The 17,649-nt window shown below is 38.8% G+C and overlaps 1 protein-coding gene across 1 annotated transcript in view; it reads right to left on the bottom strand.

The window, feature by feature from the left end:
• Nucleotides 1-243: 243 nt before the first annotated feature.
• The window catches only part of TMEM26 (transmembrane protein 26), a 59,372-nt gene continuing 41,966 nt past the window's right edge, over nt 244-17,649 (bottom strand). Inside the window, exon 6 of the mRNA XM_027840663.1 lies at nt 244-2,228. Coding sequence (XP_027696464.1) covers nt 1,816-2,228 — 413 coding nt within the window. The 3' untranslated portion in view covers nt 244-1,815. The remainder of the gene's footprint in view (nt 2,229-17,649) is intronic.

Genomic DNA, 17,649 nt, shown 5'->3' with positions numbered 1-17,649 from the left:
ATCAGCCCAGGGGAAAAGGCACTTGTAAATAGTGGTTCAGAAGGAACCTCGATGTTATTCTCTTCTGGTGGTAGTAGCATGAGAGACTATAGGGGTTCAAAAAGAATGTGAAACCCTAGTCAGCTAGGTGGAGCAGTGCATTTGAAGTCAGGAAGACCTGAGTTCAAATTCTGCCTCAGACACCTTAGAAGCTGGGTGACCCTGGGCAAGTTAGGCAAACCTTTGCCTCAGTTTCTTCAACTATCAAAGGAGTCTTAATGGCACCTACCTCACAGGTCATTGTGAGGATCAAATAAGACAACATGTAAAAAATATAGGTAAAAGCTAGTTATTAAATTCAACATTCTTTGTATCAGCACTTCTTATGCTGACTTGTCTAATGGCTCAGCAAGGCTCTAGAGGCCAAAAGGTCTATAGTACTTGATAGTGAATCTGAAGACTTTGGGTTGAATCTAGGCTCTGATGTTTATAATTTGTGACCTTGGGCAGTTAATTTCTCTTGGCCTCCATTTCCTCATTTCTAAAATGTGGGGCCTATGCTTGTTGACCTCAAGGCCCCATGGAACTCTCCATGTATGATCTTGTCATCTCTCAGGGCTTCATTTTCCTAATCTGTAAAGTTATAAGACTGGACTCAATGAACCCTTATAAGCCAACCATAATCTAAAATTAGGAAACTTAGCGGCTGTGTACTTCCAAGAGTATAGAAAACAGAAACAACCACTTTGCCTGGTAGAAACCAGTACTTCTGATGCTGAAACTGGTCTAACTACCTAGTCTATGTAAGGTGACCTGACTAAGGTTGTTTTACAACCATATCATTGGTACTTCATAACCAAACTATGCCATGAAACAGTGAAAATTCACTGTAGCACTCTCTAGCCAAACATCCATTCCTGATATTGTTGCTGCGGGATGTTGGCCCCTGTGATATTGTTTCACCTAACATGGCATTTTTGTAGAGCCAAGAAATGTCATTGGGCAGGATGGGCCCATGCTTATAAAAGAAAGTGCTCCCACTGAACTAAATCCAAGTATCATAATATTTCTGGAGAGTCAATAAACCATTGTGAATGAATCTCTAGGCCTAGAAGCAAGAGTTTTCTTTTCTGGGGTGATCTGTGCAGCTATGAATGGGCAGGGATTTTTCCTAGCATCCTGCCCACAATGAGGTAATTTTTATGACATTTTTTTCCTTCTTTCATTTGTTTTGCATTCACTGAATGTAACCTTTTATGTCACAAAGATATAGGTAGACATGGAAAAGGAGACTTAGTCTATTGATAGAAACAAAGTCCAAGGCTCAGTATTTTCAGGCGACCTTTTTGATATTTCATCTTTCTATGCACTATTTTCCAAGGACACGTAACCAAAACCCCTGACAACATCTCTACATATTGTTCACGTGTATCCAGAGCTCTTGAATCTCTGAACTGGTGCTTCCTGATTCCATCAGATGAAAGTTAGAATGACAGCAATCAGCCAAAGAGCCTTCATTTAGTAGTCATTTAAAAAAATCTCTTGGTGTTTCTTCAAAATCTCTTCTTTTTCTTTTAATCTTTAAACAAAGTTCTGTGCTAAGATGGGAAAAAACAGATCAAGTCAAAATGACATATTCAGATGCTATAAAAAGACTCAGAAATTAAAAGACGTAACTTTACAGAAGTTTACTTTCCAGTAGACTATAAACTCCTTGTGGTCAGGGATTCTGTTGTTTCAGTCTATTTCCCCAGCGCCTGGCACACATTAAGCACTTAATAAATGCTCGGTGGATTGCTGAAATAACTTCCTGTTGGGAAAACTTCATCTTTGAACTCAGCAACACTCAGCCGTCCCTGGGAAGTCTTCTAAAGGAATAGGTGCTGCTTCTGTGGTCTTACTGTCTCTGGTAGTGGGTGAAAGCCTACTTTCCCGAGGCTGATTTGGAAATCTCTCCTCTCCTTTCAGACTACGAGGCTGCTTCCTCAGGGAAGCCTGCACATGTAGCACCAGCACAATTAAGCGGTAGAGCTGCAGCACCACAACGAGGAAGTTCTTGGCAGCAAAGAACACCAGCATCTGGTTGATCACTCCAAAATAGGTCATTAGGACGAGGCGGACAATGAGGAAAGGCCCATCCTGAATGAAGAGGCTGATTCCAATGTTCCACAGATCAGCACTATACTGGCAGAGGAACCAACTGGCGAATCCTTCAGCTGCCATGGATGAGGGGCAGACGAAATGCTGGACTGTAAACACAAGACAGGTCCGTTAGCATACCTTCTAAGGGCACAGACAATGGCAGAACATAAGCCACTGCTGGACAAAGACTTATTTCAGATTTGCCTTTCTATCTTTGAAGACAAACCCTCAGTCAGATGTGTTTCATTATCCTCTCCTGCAGAGGCTCCTGATGCTGTTACTGTATCTTTAAAGACAAACTGAATTTTGTGAAAAGGGCGTTTCAGGCTGGTGGTTTGAGGTAACAACTGGCTTACTATGAGGTGTTTTTGTCTATGGAGGCAGGTACAATTATGATGTTTGAGACTATGAGGAGTTTGTGGAAAAGGTAGAAAGGTGTTGAATGGATTGGTATCTGCTAAGGTGTTCTACACCTTGTGCGTATTCCACACGTGTGAGCCTAGCTCTGGGAAATCATGTTACCAATGGGTCCTTTGCATTTTTGGCAGTTGGGATGCCTGCGATCTAACTCCTGACCTAGCATATAAGAGGAGATTACTATGGACCAATAGTTCCACACAACTAGATAATTCACACTAAAAACAATACTCATCTTAACCTTTAATTCAAATTCCAAACTACTAAAGTACTTAGAAAGCATTTTTCTAGTGTACGTCTACTTCACAGCATTACTAGAGTAAGTCAGGTATTAATACCTGAGTGCTTATTTTATGTAGAACACCTTAAAAGGTGCAAAAAAACCAGAAGACATCATTCTGACCCTTCTCCCAAGGATTTTTCAGTATAACTCTGCCCAGGACAAATATACAAATACAAAGATACAAAGAAAAAATGAAACATCCCCAGCCCAAGAAGCCTGTAATCTACAGGAAATGAGCTTAGGGTGCATGTATAGGGAACCTCTGATGAAGACTTAGGGATAATTCATAGTTCATCAATACTAGAAACGAGAAGTGAGTCAATGATAAAATGGGTGATTGGAGACAAAAAAGGAAGACCAAGTGATCAGTGTAAAGGAGGCTGGAGACAGCGTGTCACCATAGAGGAGGTAAAAAGTGTTTGGAGCAGAATGCTTAATAGACACCTCACCTCCCCCAAAGCTTTATCTACTTGTATTTATTTAGGGAACAGTTTTAGTGTAGTGGTGAAGATAAAAGTTGTATTTCAAAGAGTCACAGAATAAATAGAAAAGAAATAGACACTATGGGTGGGAATCCCAGGCTTCTCATTGGAGACTTCTAAGCAGAAATTGAGTGACAGTTCCTGGCACACACTCTAGAAGGGAACATTTTCCAGATTGGGTCTAAATGGCTTTTGCGATCTTCTCATCTCATAGGACCATTGATATAGAATGGAAAAGGACCTTTGCGGCCATCTATTCAAACCCCCTCGTTTTACAGATATCAGAATTAAGGCCCAGAGAGGTTACAGGACTTATCCACGATCACCTAGGCAGCACGTGACAAAACTTGGATTTGAACTTGTCCCTCTTTCCACTGGAGCATGTCCATTCCAACTCTGAGACTCTAGGTTTTTTCGAGGCTGCAACTTTGTGTTCATTCAAGAAATCCAGCCAGAGGAGTATGGTGATACGTAATAACTTTGTACCAATTCAATGGATCACTCATTGTTATTATTATCCCCAAAAGTGCTTGGAAAGAAAGAAATCAGTAAATGCTAATTAACATGATGCCGGTGACCTAATATAAGTATAAAGGGCACAAGAAGAGAGAGAAGGACTCAGAGCCCGTAACTAACTACAGAATGTTAAGTCAAGAGATTCTGAGATGGTTTTATGGTTAAACAGTTTGTAAAGGGAAGAAATTAGGTTCAAACCCTTGACCAAGTCCAGGACCCTATTTTCATTATACTCTACCCAAGGCATGGAGGATACTCAGCATCATTCAGTTAAAATGCAGAAGGACTAGAAAAAAGAGCTACCTCTTCAGGCTTCAATAGAGAGGGGCTATGGTAGAGAGGAAAGAAGAGTGACCCTGGATTCTGGGGAGACTTAGTTTGAATTCTGCCTCTGACTCATACTAGGCATTTGACCAGAATCTAGTTCCTTCATCTTCTTGGGACTCAGTTTTGCCTTGTAAAATGGGCGTAGGTAATGCCTACACACCTATCTTCTGGGGGAGGGGAGGTAACTACAAAAGGGATGTGAGATAAAACTATTGATATGTTAGTTTTTCAAAGTTCTGCATTTTCTAAAAAGGTCTACACTCCAACAATGGCCTAAAAGATGAGATAGTCTTAAAAACCAACTGCTGGCAGTAAACATGTTTTTCTAATGTAAACCAAAAAAAAAAAAAACCAATCAAACTTTTTCATGATGAGCACAATGGTTGTTTCACTGTCTTGTCTTCATTTTTTTGTATTTCACAGTTTAAAGGAAAGGCTGGACATAATTACCATACAAAAGGAAATTTAATCAACAGCTGAAACTTTTTGTTTTAATTTCTCTAATTTAAATTGAATTCAGGGTCAAGGGTAGAAAATAATTCCTTTCCTAAGACTTGTGGCCCCCATTTGGGCATCTGAACAAAGTGAGTAACTCCTAATGAAGTCTGCAAAGCTTCTCCAGTGGCTTCAAGTAGCAACTAAAGAATGGGCCCTTTGCTGGGAGGACAATAGCGGCTGACCCAGAAGCCCCATTGCTCCTTCTGGTGCCAAGATGGGGAGTGAGGAAGGAACTCTGAAGCCCTCCCCAATTCCCCTACAAACAACCAGAAAGCTGCCTCAGGATTGATCTAGAAGCAGGGATGCAGCTTACCAGCCCAGCAGGAAAGGTCTGTCTCACTGGAGTAGGAAGGGAGGAAGGTCCTTGAGCAGCAGCTGTGGTGGTGGTAGCGGCAGCAGCCACAGTAGTGGCAGCAGCAGTAGCAAGCCTCACCTCTAGGGGCCTGCAGCAAGGCTCCAAGCCTGGGCCATTCCACTAGTGATGCCCCGCCCACCTGCAAACCAGCAGCCCCCTAGGCAAATGAGCAGTCTGTACAGCTCAGCAAGGTCCCACCCACCCTCAGCACAAGCCACTAGCAAGGCCTTGAGCCCATTGCTGACCATTAGTGAAGCCCCTCCCCAGGACTGGCCAACAGTGAGACCCTGCCCCTGGCGCCTACCAGCAGAGAGACCCTGTTTCCATAGCAACTCAGCAGCAGGGCCCCACCCCTTGGGTAGACTACCCACAAGAGCTCTCCTCCAGGGCTGGCCACCAGTCAGACTCTGTTACCGTAGCAATCCAGTAGCAGGGCACCACCTCTAGAGCAGACCAGCCCCTAAATCCCACACCCAGGGGAGAACAACAGGAGCCTCTCCCCCCAGTGCAAGCCAGAAGGGTAGCCTACCCTCCAGAGAAAGCAAGCAACTAAGCCCTGAAGCCCAGTGAAAACCAACAGTAAGACCCAGAGCCCCAGCACAAAAAGCTTGGGACAGTGCAGGACCAGAGCCCAACTCTCACATAAAAACACTAAGTCACAAAAAAAAAAAAAAGAGCTTGACTATAGAAAGTTATTATGATGATTAGGAGTATCAAGGCATAAACTTAGCAGAGGACAATTGTGTCAAAATGACTACATGTGAAACTTCAAAGAAAAATGCAATATGGTCTCAGGCTCAAAAAATACTCCAGGAAGAATTTAAAAAGGATTTTAAAAAGCAAATTAGAGAAGTAGAAGAAAAATTGGGAAAAGAACTGAGAGTAATGCAAGAGAATCATGAAAAAAAAAGAGTCAATAGCATGGAGAAAGATATACACAAATTTACTGAGGAAAATAACTTCCTAAAAATAGAATTGGCCAAATGGAAAAGGAAGTACAAAAGCTCATTGAAGAAAATAATTCCTTAAAAATTAGAATTGAACAAGTGGAAACTAATGATTCTATGAGACATCAAGATATGATAAAATAAAGTTTTTAAAAAGTTTTAAAAAAAGAAAAAAATATGAAATTTCTCATTGGAAAAAAACAACTGACCCAGAAAATAGATCCAGGAGAGATAATATAACAATTATTGGATGGCCTGAAAGCCATGATCACCAAAAAAAAAAAAAAATACTGGACGTCTTTCAAGAAATTATCAAAGAAAACTGCCCTGATATATTAAAACCAGAGGAAAAAATAGAAATTGAAGAAATCCACATAGCAAGCCTGAAAGAGATCCCCAAATGAAAACTCCCAGGAACATCATAACCAAATTTCAGAGCTCACAGATCAAAGAGAAAGTATTGCAAGAAGCCAAAAAGAAAATATTGTGGAGCTACAGTCAAGACTACACAGGTTTTGGCACCTTCCACATTCAAGAACCAGAGATCTTGGAATATGATATACTGGAAGGCAAAGGAGTTAGGATTACAACTAAGAATCACCTACCCAGCAAAATTGAATATAGTCTTTTGGGGGGAGGGTGGGATGGACCTTTAAGGAACTAGAGGAATTTCAAGCATTTCTAATTAAAAGACTAGAGCTGAATAAAATAAATCACCTCCAAATACAAGACTCAAAGGAAACATAAAAGGGTAAAAGAGAAACATGAAAGAGAAAACATAAGAAATTCGATAAGCTTAAACTGTTTATATTTCTATTTGGCAAGATAATATTTGTAACTCGACAACTTCATTACCATAACAGTAGTTATAAGGAGTATTTCCAGACAGAGGGTGTGAATATAAGGTGACTTTGATGGGATGATACCCCAAAAAAACAAAATAAAGGGGTGAGAAAGGAAATTGCACTGGAAGAAAAAGGAGGGGATTGAATGGGGTAAATCATCCCACATGAAAGAGGCACAAAAAGCTACTATAATAGAAGAGAAAGAGTGTGTGTTGGGGAGGGTGGGCAAAGTTTATACCTTACTCTCATCAAAATTAGCTCAAAAAAGAATAATATACACACTCAGTTTGATAAGGAAGTAAAAAGGGAGAGGGATAACAGAAAAGGAAAGGGAGAACTGAGAAAAGGGAGAGTACATTGGGAAAGGTGGTGATCAGAAGTAAAACACTTGTGAGGAGGGAAAAGTTCTGGTATAAGAGAAAGGGGATAAACAAGTGAAAAATAGCATTGAGGGAAATACACAGGTATCATAACTATAAATGTGAATGGGATGAATTCACCCATAAAATGGAAGCAGATAACAGAATGGATTAAAAAACAGAATCCTGCAATATGTTGTTTCCAAGAAACACATTTGAAGCAGAGAGATACACACAGGGTGAGGAACTGGAGCAGAATCTATTATGCTTCCGCCAAAGCAAAGAAAGCAAGGGTAGCAATCATGATCTCAGACAAAGCAAAAGCAAAAATAGATCTAATTAAAAGATATAAAGAAGGAAACTATATCTTGCTGAAAGGCACTATAGATAATGAAATCATATCAATACTAAACAAACACTTACCAAATGGTATAGCATCTAAATTTTTGAAGAAGTTGAATGAGTTATAGGAGGAAATAAATAATAGAACTATATTAGTGAGGGACTTCAACTTTCCCCTCTCAAAACTAGATAAACCTAACCACAAAATAAACAAGAAAGAAATTAAGAAGGTGAATAAAATTTTGGAAAAATGAGATATCATAGATCTCTGGAGAAAAATGAATGGGAATAGAAAGGATTATACCTTTTTCTCAGCAGTACATGGCAACTTCACAAAAATCGAGCTTGTATTAGGACATAAAAACCTCACAACCAAATGCAGAAAAGCAGAAATAATAAATGTACCTTTTTCAAATCATAATGCAATAAAATTACATTCAATAACTGACAATGGAAAAGAAAGATTAAAAACTAAATGGAAATTAAGTAATCTAATCCTAAAAAAACCCAAGTGGGTCAAAGAATAAATCATGTAAAAATTGATAATTTCATTAAAGAAAATGACAACAATGAGACAACATACCAAAATTTATGAGATGCAGCCAAAGTGGTCCTTGGGGGAAATTTTCTCTCTTACAATTGAAGAGAGAACAAGCAGATCAATGAATTGCTTGTGCAACTAAAATAAACTAGAAAAAGAACAAATTAAAAATCCCTAATTAGACAACAAATTGGAAATCCTGAAAATCAAAGAAGATATTAATAAAACTGAAAGTAGGAAAAACATTGAACTAATAAATAAAACTAGAAGCTAATTTATGAAAAAACAATAAAATAAATAAACCATTGGTTAATTTGATTTAAAAAAGGAAAGAAGAAAATGAAATTATTAGTATCAAAAATGAAAGAAGTGAACTCTCCACCAATGAAGAAGAAATTAAGACAATTATTGGGAATTATTTTGCTCAATTATATGCCAATAAGTTTGACAATAAATGAAATGGGTGAATATCTGCAAAAGTATAAGTTGCCCAGATTAACAGAAGTAAAATACTTAAATAACCCCATTTTAGAAAAAGAAATTGAACAAGCCATCAATGGACTGCCTAAGAAAAAATCCCCAGGACCAGATGGATTCACAAATGAATTCTATGAAACATTTAAAGCACAATGAATTCTAATACTACATAAACTATTTGGAAAAATAAGAGGAGTCCTACCAAATTCCTTTTATGACACAAATATGGTTCTGATACCCAAACCAGGAAGAGTCAAAACAGAGAAAGAAAACTATAGACCAATTTCCCTAATGAATATTGATGCAAAAATTTAAATAAAATACTAGCAAAGAAATGACAGCAATATATCACAAGGATCATACACTATGACCAGGAGGGATTTGTACCAGGAAGGTAGGGCTCGTTCAATATTACAAAAACTATTAGCATAATTGACCACATCAATTACAAAACCAACAGAAATCATATTATTATCTCAATGTATGCAGAAAAAGTCTTTGATAAACTACAGCATCCACTTTTATTAAAAATACTAGAGAGCATATGAATAAATAGAGCTTACCTTAAAATGACAAGTAATATTTATCTAAAACACTCAGCAAGCATTATCTGTAATGAGGATAAGCTAGAAGCCTTCTCAATACAATCAGGAGTGAATCATCAGCATTTCTATATATTACCATCAAATTTTAGCAACAAGAGATAGGAAGAGAAATTCCTTTTAAAATAATTGTATACAATAGAAAATGCTTGGGATCTGCCAAGACAAACACAGGGACTATATGAACACAACTATAAAATACTTCTCACGCAAATAAAGTCAGATCTAAACAATTGGAAAAAATATTAATTGCTCATGAGTAGGCTGAGTCAATAAAATAAAAGTGACAGTTCTACCTAAATTAATCCATTTATTCAGTGCATATCAATCAAACTACCAAAAATTATTTTATTGCGCTAGAAAAAAAATAACAAGATTCATCTGGAAGAACAAAAGTGCAAGGATATCAAGGGAATCAATGAAAAAAAATGTGAAAGAAAGTGGTCTAGCCGTACCAGATCTCAAAATAAAGTGGTAATTATCAAAGCAATCTGGTAGTGGCTAGGAAATAGAGTGGTGGATAGGTGGAATAGATTAAGTACAAATTACATTGTAGTAAATGATCGTACTAATCTGGTATATGATAAACCCAAAGATCCAAGCTTTTGGAACAAAAACTCATTTTTTGATCAAAACTGCTAGGGAAACTGGAAAATAGGATGGCAGGAGCTAGGTATAGACCAACATCTCACACCATATACCTAGATGAGGTCAAAATGAGTACACATAACAGGTGATACCATAAGCAAATTAAGAAAGCGTAAGATAGTTTGTCTGTAAGATTTATGGATAAAGGAAGAATTTAGGACCAAAGAAGATATAGATAGCATTACAAAATGTAAAATAGATAATTTTGGTTATATAAAATCATTTTGACTATATGTAAATTTGATGATGTAAAAAAGTTTTTGCACAAACAAAACCAATGCAACCAAAGTTATAAGGAAAGCAGAAAACTGGGGGGGGGGAATTTTGCAGTAAGTATCTCTGATAAAAACCTTGTTTTTCAAATATATAGAGAACCAAGTTAAATTTATAAAAATACAAGCCATTCCCCAATTGATAAATGGTCAAAGGATATGAACAGGCAGTTTTTAGACAAAGAAATCAAAGCTATCTATAGTCATATGAAAAAAAAATGCTCTAGATCACTATTGATTAGAGAAATACAAATTAAAACAACTCTGAGGTATCAACTCATACCTATCAGAGTGGCTAATATGATAAAAAAGGAAAATGTTGATATTGGAGGGGATATGGGAAAACTGGAACACTAATGTATTGTTGGTGGATTTGTGAACTGATCCAACCATTCTATTTTTTTCTGAAAAACCATTTGTGTTTCATCTATTGTATAACAGAGTAAAAGTCATAGTGATTACATTATTTTCCAAATAAACACATAAAATAAAAGTTATAACCAAACAGTGGTGAAGTCTGAGGATAGGTCTTAACAAGCAAGTGTTGGCAGGCAAGCATGTAGCACATTATTGGGAAGTCCAACATGCATTTGGCAGGAATATATGTGTATTTTATTTACAATATGGTACTATATGGTTACATATTGCAATATTGCATCATAAAAATTTCAATGCAAGAAAAACCCCACAAATTTACAATAAATTATTGAATTTAAGACATGTCTTTTTAAAAAAATATATATTTTTTGGAAATTTTTTCCTTTTCGAAATTAAACAAAAAAACATTAAAAGGTTACAGAAAGTCAATTTCCAAGGGGGCACTGAGTAATTTTTTATGGTAATTTTTATTTATTTTTTTGTTTCCACCATTTACTTCCACAAGATTTTGAGATCCGAATTTTCACCCCATCTCACCCTCACCCCACCCCAAGATGGCATGCATTCTAAATACCCCTTCCCTTAGTCTGCCTTCCCTTCTATCCCTCCCCCCCTTCTCTTATCCACTTCTCCTTCAATTATCCTGTAGGGCAGGATGGATTCCTGGATTTCTTATTTCCCAGTTGCATGTGAAAATATTTTTTTTAAACATGTATTTTTAAAATTTTGGGCTCCAAATTTTCTTCCTTCTTCCCTCCCCATCCACCCTCATTGATAAGGCAAGCAACTAAATATGGGTTATATATGTGTAGTTATGCAAAACACTGCCATAGTAGACATGCTGTGAAAAACTAACTCTATTTCCCTTAATCCTATCCTGCCCACCCATTTATTCTACTCTTTCTGACCCTGTCACTCCTCAGAAGTATTTGCTTCTGATTACCCCCTTTCCCAATCTGCCCTCCTCTCTATCATCCCCCTACTCTCTTGTCCCCTTCTCCCCCCCCCATTTTCCTGAAGGGTAGGACATATTTCCATACCCCATTGAATGTGTATGTTATTCCCTCCTTAAGTCAAATCCTATGAGAATAAGATTCACTCATTCCCTCTCACCTTCCCCATTTCCCCTCCACTGTAAGAGCCTTTTCTTTTCTGTTTTTTTTTTTTTTTGTGGGATAATTTACCCTGTTCTACCTCTCCCTTTCTCCTTCTCCTGGTATATTCCTCTCTCACGCCTTAATTTTATTCTCCAGATATGACTCCTTCATTTTCAACTCACTCTGTGCCCTCTATCTATCTATCTATATCTATATCTATATCCATATATATGTACATATAATTTTTTTCCCCTTCAACTACCCTAATACTGACAAAGGTCTCATGAGTTACAAATATCATCTTTCCATGCAGGAATGTAAACAGTTCAACCTTAATAAGTCTCTTATGATTTTCTCTTTACTGTTTACCTCTTCATGTTCCACTCAAATCTTGTATTCGAAAATAAAATTTTCTATTCAACTCTGGTCTTTTCATCAAGAATGCTTGAAAGTCCTCTATTTCACTGAACAACCATTTTTTCCCCTGAAGGATTATACTCAGTTTTGCTGGGTAGGTGATTCTTGGTTGTCATCCTATCTCCTTTGCTCTCCAGAATATTACATTCCATGCCCTGAGGTCCCTTAATGTAGAAGCAGCTAAATCTTGTGTTATCCTGATTGTGTTTCCACAATATTTGAATTGTTTCTTTCTGGCTGCTTGTAATATTTTCTCCTTGACCTGGGAACTCTGGAATTTGGCTACAGTATTCCTAGGAGTTTTCCTTTGGGGATCTCTTTCAGGAGGAGATTGGTGTATTCTTTCAATTTCTATTTTGCCCTCTGGTTCTAAAATATAAGGACAGTTTTCCTTGATAATTTCTTAAAAGGTGATGTCTAAGCTCTTTTTTTGATCATGGCTTTCAGATAGTCCAATAATTTTTAAATTCTTTCTCCTGGATCTATTTTCTAGGTCAGTTGTTTTTCCAATGAGATATTTCACATTGTTTTCTAATTTTTCATTCTTTTGGATTTGTTTTACAGTGTCTTGATTTGTCATAAAGTCACTAGCTTCCAATTGCTCTATTCTAATTTCTAAGGAAGTATTTTCTTCAGTAATCTTTTGGACTTCCTTTTCCATTTGGCCAATTTTGCTTTTTAGGGCATTCTTCTCCTCATTGGTTTTTTGGACCTCTTTTGCCATTTGGGTTAGGCTACTTTTTAAGGTATTATTTTCTTCAGTATTTTTTGGAGACAGAGTGAAACAAATTTCTCCTTTAGTAAGCTGTTGACTTGTTTTTCATGATTTTCTTGCATCACTCTCAGTTTTTCCTCTACTTCTCTTACTTGCTTCTCAAAATCCCCTTTGAGCTCTTTCAAGGCCTGGGACTGATTCATATTTTTCTTGGAGGCTTTGGATGTAGGAGCTTTGGATTTGTTTTCTTCTTCTGGTTGTATGTTTTGATCTTCTTTGTCACCAAAGTAAGATAATATAGTCTGACTCTTTTTGTGCTGCTTACTCATGATCCTGGCCAATTACTTGAGTTTTAAACTCTTTGTGAAGGTAAAAGTCTGCTTCCAATGTGGAGAATGTACTGTTCCAAGCTTCGGGGGTTTGTACAGCTGTTTTCAGAGGCACTTCTAGGGACCTGTAAATTTTCAGCTCTTACAAGGTTGTATGATAAGGGCGAGGTGTTTCTTCTCCACAGCCACTACAAGCTCCACCATGCCAGAACTCCTCCTCGTCCCAGGACTGTCCCTCAGAACTGTGACCCAGATCCAAGCACTGGCAAAGCAAGAGATTCCTGCCTCAGCACTGGCAAAGAGATCCGTGTAATCCTTCTCTGATCAGCCACTTGATACCCCCTCAGTCTGTGGGTCGGAAGCTCAGGAAAAAGCCTCAGCCCGGCCGCGCTCGGGACTTGTGTCTGAGACCTAGCTCCTCTCTCACCACAGTCACGGACTTTTCCCACTGACCTTCTAAGTTGTCTTTGGCATTCATGGGTTGAGAATTCTGGAAACCACCCCAGCTGCCCACAATTCAGTCCTCTGAGGCCTGCTCCAGGGTCGCAGTGGCCTGCGCGCCCACACCAAACTGCGCTCCTCTCCCCGCCCAGTGCGATATACCTTTCTGATCAACCATCCAGGCTGTCTTTGGCTGGAAATTTGTTTCACTCTGTCTTTTTGTGGATTCTGCTGCTTTAGAATTTGTTTAGAGCCATTTTTTTAGGTATTTGGAGGGCTTTGGGAGAGAGCTCAAGACAGTCACTGCTTTCCCTCTGACATCTTGGCTCCCTGATCCAACCATTCTAGAGAGCAATACCTATTACCAAAGGGCTATAAAACTGTGCATACCCTTTGATCCAGCAACACCACAGCTAGGTCTATATCCCAAAGTCTTCCAAAATAATCAAAAAGGACATATTTATACAAAAATATTTATAGCAGCTCTTTTTATGGTGGCTAAGAATTGAAAATCAAAGGAATGCCCATCAATTGGAGAATGTCTAAACATGTTGTGGTATATGATTGTAGTGGAATATTATTGTGCTGTAAGAATTGACAAGCAGGATGATTTCAGAAAAACCTGGAAAGACTTACATGAACCAATGCAAAGTGAAGTGAATAAATCTGAAGAACGTTGTACACAGTAACAGCAATATTACTTGATGAACAACTGTGAATGACTTCACTATTCTCAGGAATACAATTATCCAAGACAATCCCAAAGGAATAATGATGAAGCATACTATCTGCCTCCAGAATGATTGAATACAGACTGAAGCATGCTATTTTCCACTTTCTTTCTTTCATTTTTTTCTCTTATTCAAGTCTTCTTGTACCAAATGACTAATATGGGAATGTTTTACATAATTGAGCGTGTATAACCTATATTTGATTGCTTACCATCTCATGGAGGGGAGATGGATAGAATTTGGAACTCAAAACTTTAAATAAAAATATTTTAAAACTTTAGAAAAAGAAATGTAACAATTATTGATATTGTTAAAGTATGTTCAAATGCCTTAAGGAAATTGTAAAGCACTTTTAATGACCTCAGGCTTCCCCTAGAATTAAAGGTTCATATTTTTAATAACAAAAAAAAAATAAAAACCCCATTGCTCTCCTTGCTTCCCACAACTGTACGACATTATGGTCCCTGATAGTTTATAGAATATCCTTCTAAAATAAAAGTTTTTTCTCAGTGAGCCTTCAAACCACAAGACGTGGCAAACAGCAGGGACATGCCTGTGGGCAGCCCAGCTTGGGCCTGGCATTGTCCCTTCCTAGGAACTAGTTGGGCAATGGTCATTTGAGAAACACTGGGGATGAGGGGGCCTGACTTCTAAAGTAGGAGAGCCTTTGGTCGGGTGGGCAAATGTCCAATAGCCCATGCCTTGGTTCTCTAGCAGTATACATGTTTGGGATGTGAGCTTATTGCTTTATTTTTCTTGTTCATGGCATGAACTTGTTATTAACTTAAGGCATGAAGGGTGTCATCAAAAGGAATGACGACCTTTAAAGAAATGATGAGTCTGTCAAAATAACAAGCACCGCACGAAATTCACTGGTGTCCATGCAATCTTCATCACAATCCACAAGCAGTCATTAAGCACCTACTATGTGCCAAGTATTGCATTAAATGGTAGTGATGCAAAGAAAGCTCCTGGAGGAGCTCACATTCTCATGGGAGGAGGCAACATGCAAACAGCTATATAAGCACAAGATGTCAATTGAGAGGGGCACAGAAGGTTTCCTGCAGAAGGTTAGATTTGAACTCAAGCTTGAGAGAAGTCAGGGAAGCCAGGAAGCAGAGGTGAGGAAGAGGAGTACAGCCTAGATGACAGCCAATGAAAATGCCATTGTTGTTGGTCCTTTGTTTTTTGAAGAAGACAAGGATTAGGGAGATACAGAGTTGTGTGCAAAGACCCAAGTAGGCAGAAGGGGAGTAACGTAGAAAAAGATTCAAAAGGTAGGAAGTGCCCAGGTTGTGAAGGGATTTCAAAGCTGAACAAAGAATTCTATATTTGATCCTGGAGGGAAAGGGGAGGCAATGGTGAGGCCTGAGCTTTAGGAAGATCACTTTGGCAGCTGAATGGAGGATGGATAACAGTGGAAAGAGTCTTGAGTCAGGAAAACCAACCGGCAGGCTACTGCAGTACTCTAGGCACAGAGTAACGGAAGCCTGCTCCGTGGTGGGAACTGTGAGACCGGAGAGAAGAAGATGTACACGAGAGGGTGAAGGCAGAAATGGCGACACTTGATAACGCCAAGAGAACTTGAGAAAGGCCCTCGTGTGGTTGGAGGAGGCTGACAAGAGTGACACAGGATATGAAGCACTGAAGAAACAATGGAGGTGACCTCAAAGGTCATCTGGTGCAGATCCCTCATTTCAGAGATGAAGAAGCTGGGCGGGGTGGCGCCTACCCCTTAGGATGGTAGAAAGTTTATAGATTGAGAATGGTAAGATCCAAGTTCGAATCTCGGATCTGACTCTGAATATTCACGGGTCTTTGGGCAAATCTCCTTCACTCTTTGTGCCTCAGGGTCCTCAAATATTGGAGTTGGAAATGATCTCTAAGGTCTCTTCCAGTTTTAAATCGAAGGTCCTATGTCCAGGGAGGTTAACGTGCCCAGAGTCCCATAGGGAGTAAGGAATCAGAGGCAAGACTTGAAACAAAGTCCTAAGATATACTGTGAACTGCATCGTTAGGAGGAGAAGCCTCACTGATGAGATGACAAATTCATCCAAGTATCAAAGTATCCTTCACTGATGTTTCAACAAAAGTAGTGCCATCTTTTCATTCATTCTGGCAAGTGTGTGCATGTGTATAATTACCTCTAAGTACTTTTTTTCTTTTCCAAGAGACCTTTCTCAGAACCCCAAGTTGCTAGTGCCATCTCTTCTAAAGCTAGCTTCCATCTACTCAGTATATAACTTGTATGTTCTGATTTTTTATGTTGTCTCTGGACACTCTTTGAGGGCAAGGATTTTTTTTTTTCCTTTGTGTCTCTGGAAACTCAGACAGTTTCTGGAACAGAGTAGGCACTTAATAAATGTTTCTTAATTGACTGATTTTTAGCAAATGGCAGTTGGTATGAGATGTAGTCCATGGGAATTTTGGGAATTACTTTGAGCTTTTTGTTCAAGATGGAATCACAAAATTTTTTGAAGAGGCGGAAGGGACCTCAGAGGACAGCCAGTCTAATCTCTATGTGGAAGGAATCCCTACTACAACATATCTGACAACAGATTGGCATCTATACTCCGAAAACCTTCAATGAATGACAAATACGTGTGTGTATAAGTAGTTTGTCTTAAAGACATAAGATCTGTTGCCTCCTGATTGAAAGGGAAATTTTAGTGATGAAGAAAATGGAGTGAATGAGGAAAAAGGAATAAGCCAAACAGAGGCTGGGGCAGACATCAATGAAATGAAGACTCAGGCAGGTTCTGGGAGATGGCCACTGTGGGATGGAGGGGCCTGGAACGTTTTGGGCCAGCCCTGGGTCATCAGCATGAAAGAGTAGGAATGGCTTTAGGCTCAGAGGAACTAGGTTCAAATCCTGATTCTATGCCCTCTGCAGCATTCCCTTTCAGTATCCTCATTTGCAAAACATGGTGGTAGAACTAGAGAATCGATCAGGTTTTTCACAACTCATTATCTATGGGAAAGCTTAGATCATCTTAGGCTCAGGGTTAGCAGTCTGGATCCATTCTAGAACAGATCCAATTGGGTTCTGAGTTTCATCACAAAAGAAACACTAAAATTCTTAGTAAGGATCTGGGATTATCTTCATCTCTCTGCAGCTCAAAAATGGCCTTAACTTTCCAAGTATTCCTAGACTGTGGACATATCCAGGCGCCTCCCTGGCCACACTAAATCCTGACCCACTTTCCCTCTTGAAATCATCAAAATCCACACTTAGACTTGAAAATTAGTTACTGACATTTTCCAAAGGTTCACTGCTTGGGCCCTGATAATGGCTGGCTTGCCAGCTCTGGTAAAGCTACACAGGATCTCAGTAACAGTAATGAGTAAATAAGGGATGCCTTGCTGCACTCGAGGTTGTTGGAAACTTTTATTTCTTTGGGCTCCTGGGCAATTCAATTAAAGAAATATGAAGTGCCTACTATGTGTAAGATATTATGCTAGTAACTGGAGATACAAAGGCAAAAAATAACCCCTGCCCTGGGACGAGA

The sequence above is a fragment of the Vombatus ursinus genome, unplaced genomic scaffold (assembly GCF_900497805.2).
Source record: "Vombatus ursinus unplaced genomic scaffold, bare-nosed wombat genome assembly UNPS02014847.1, whole genome shotgun sequence".
NCBI lineage: Eukaryota > Metazoa > Chordata > Mammalia > Diprotodontia > Vombatidae > Vombatus > Vombatus ursinus.
This window is presented reverse-complemented; position numbering and strand designations above follow the sequence as displayed.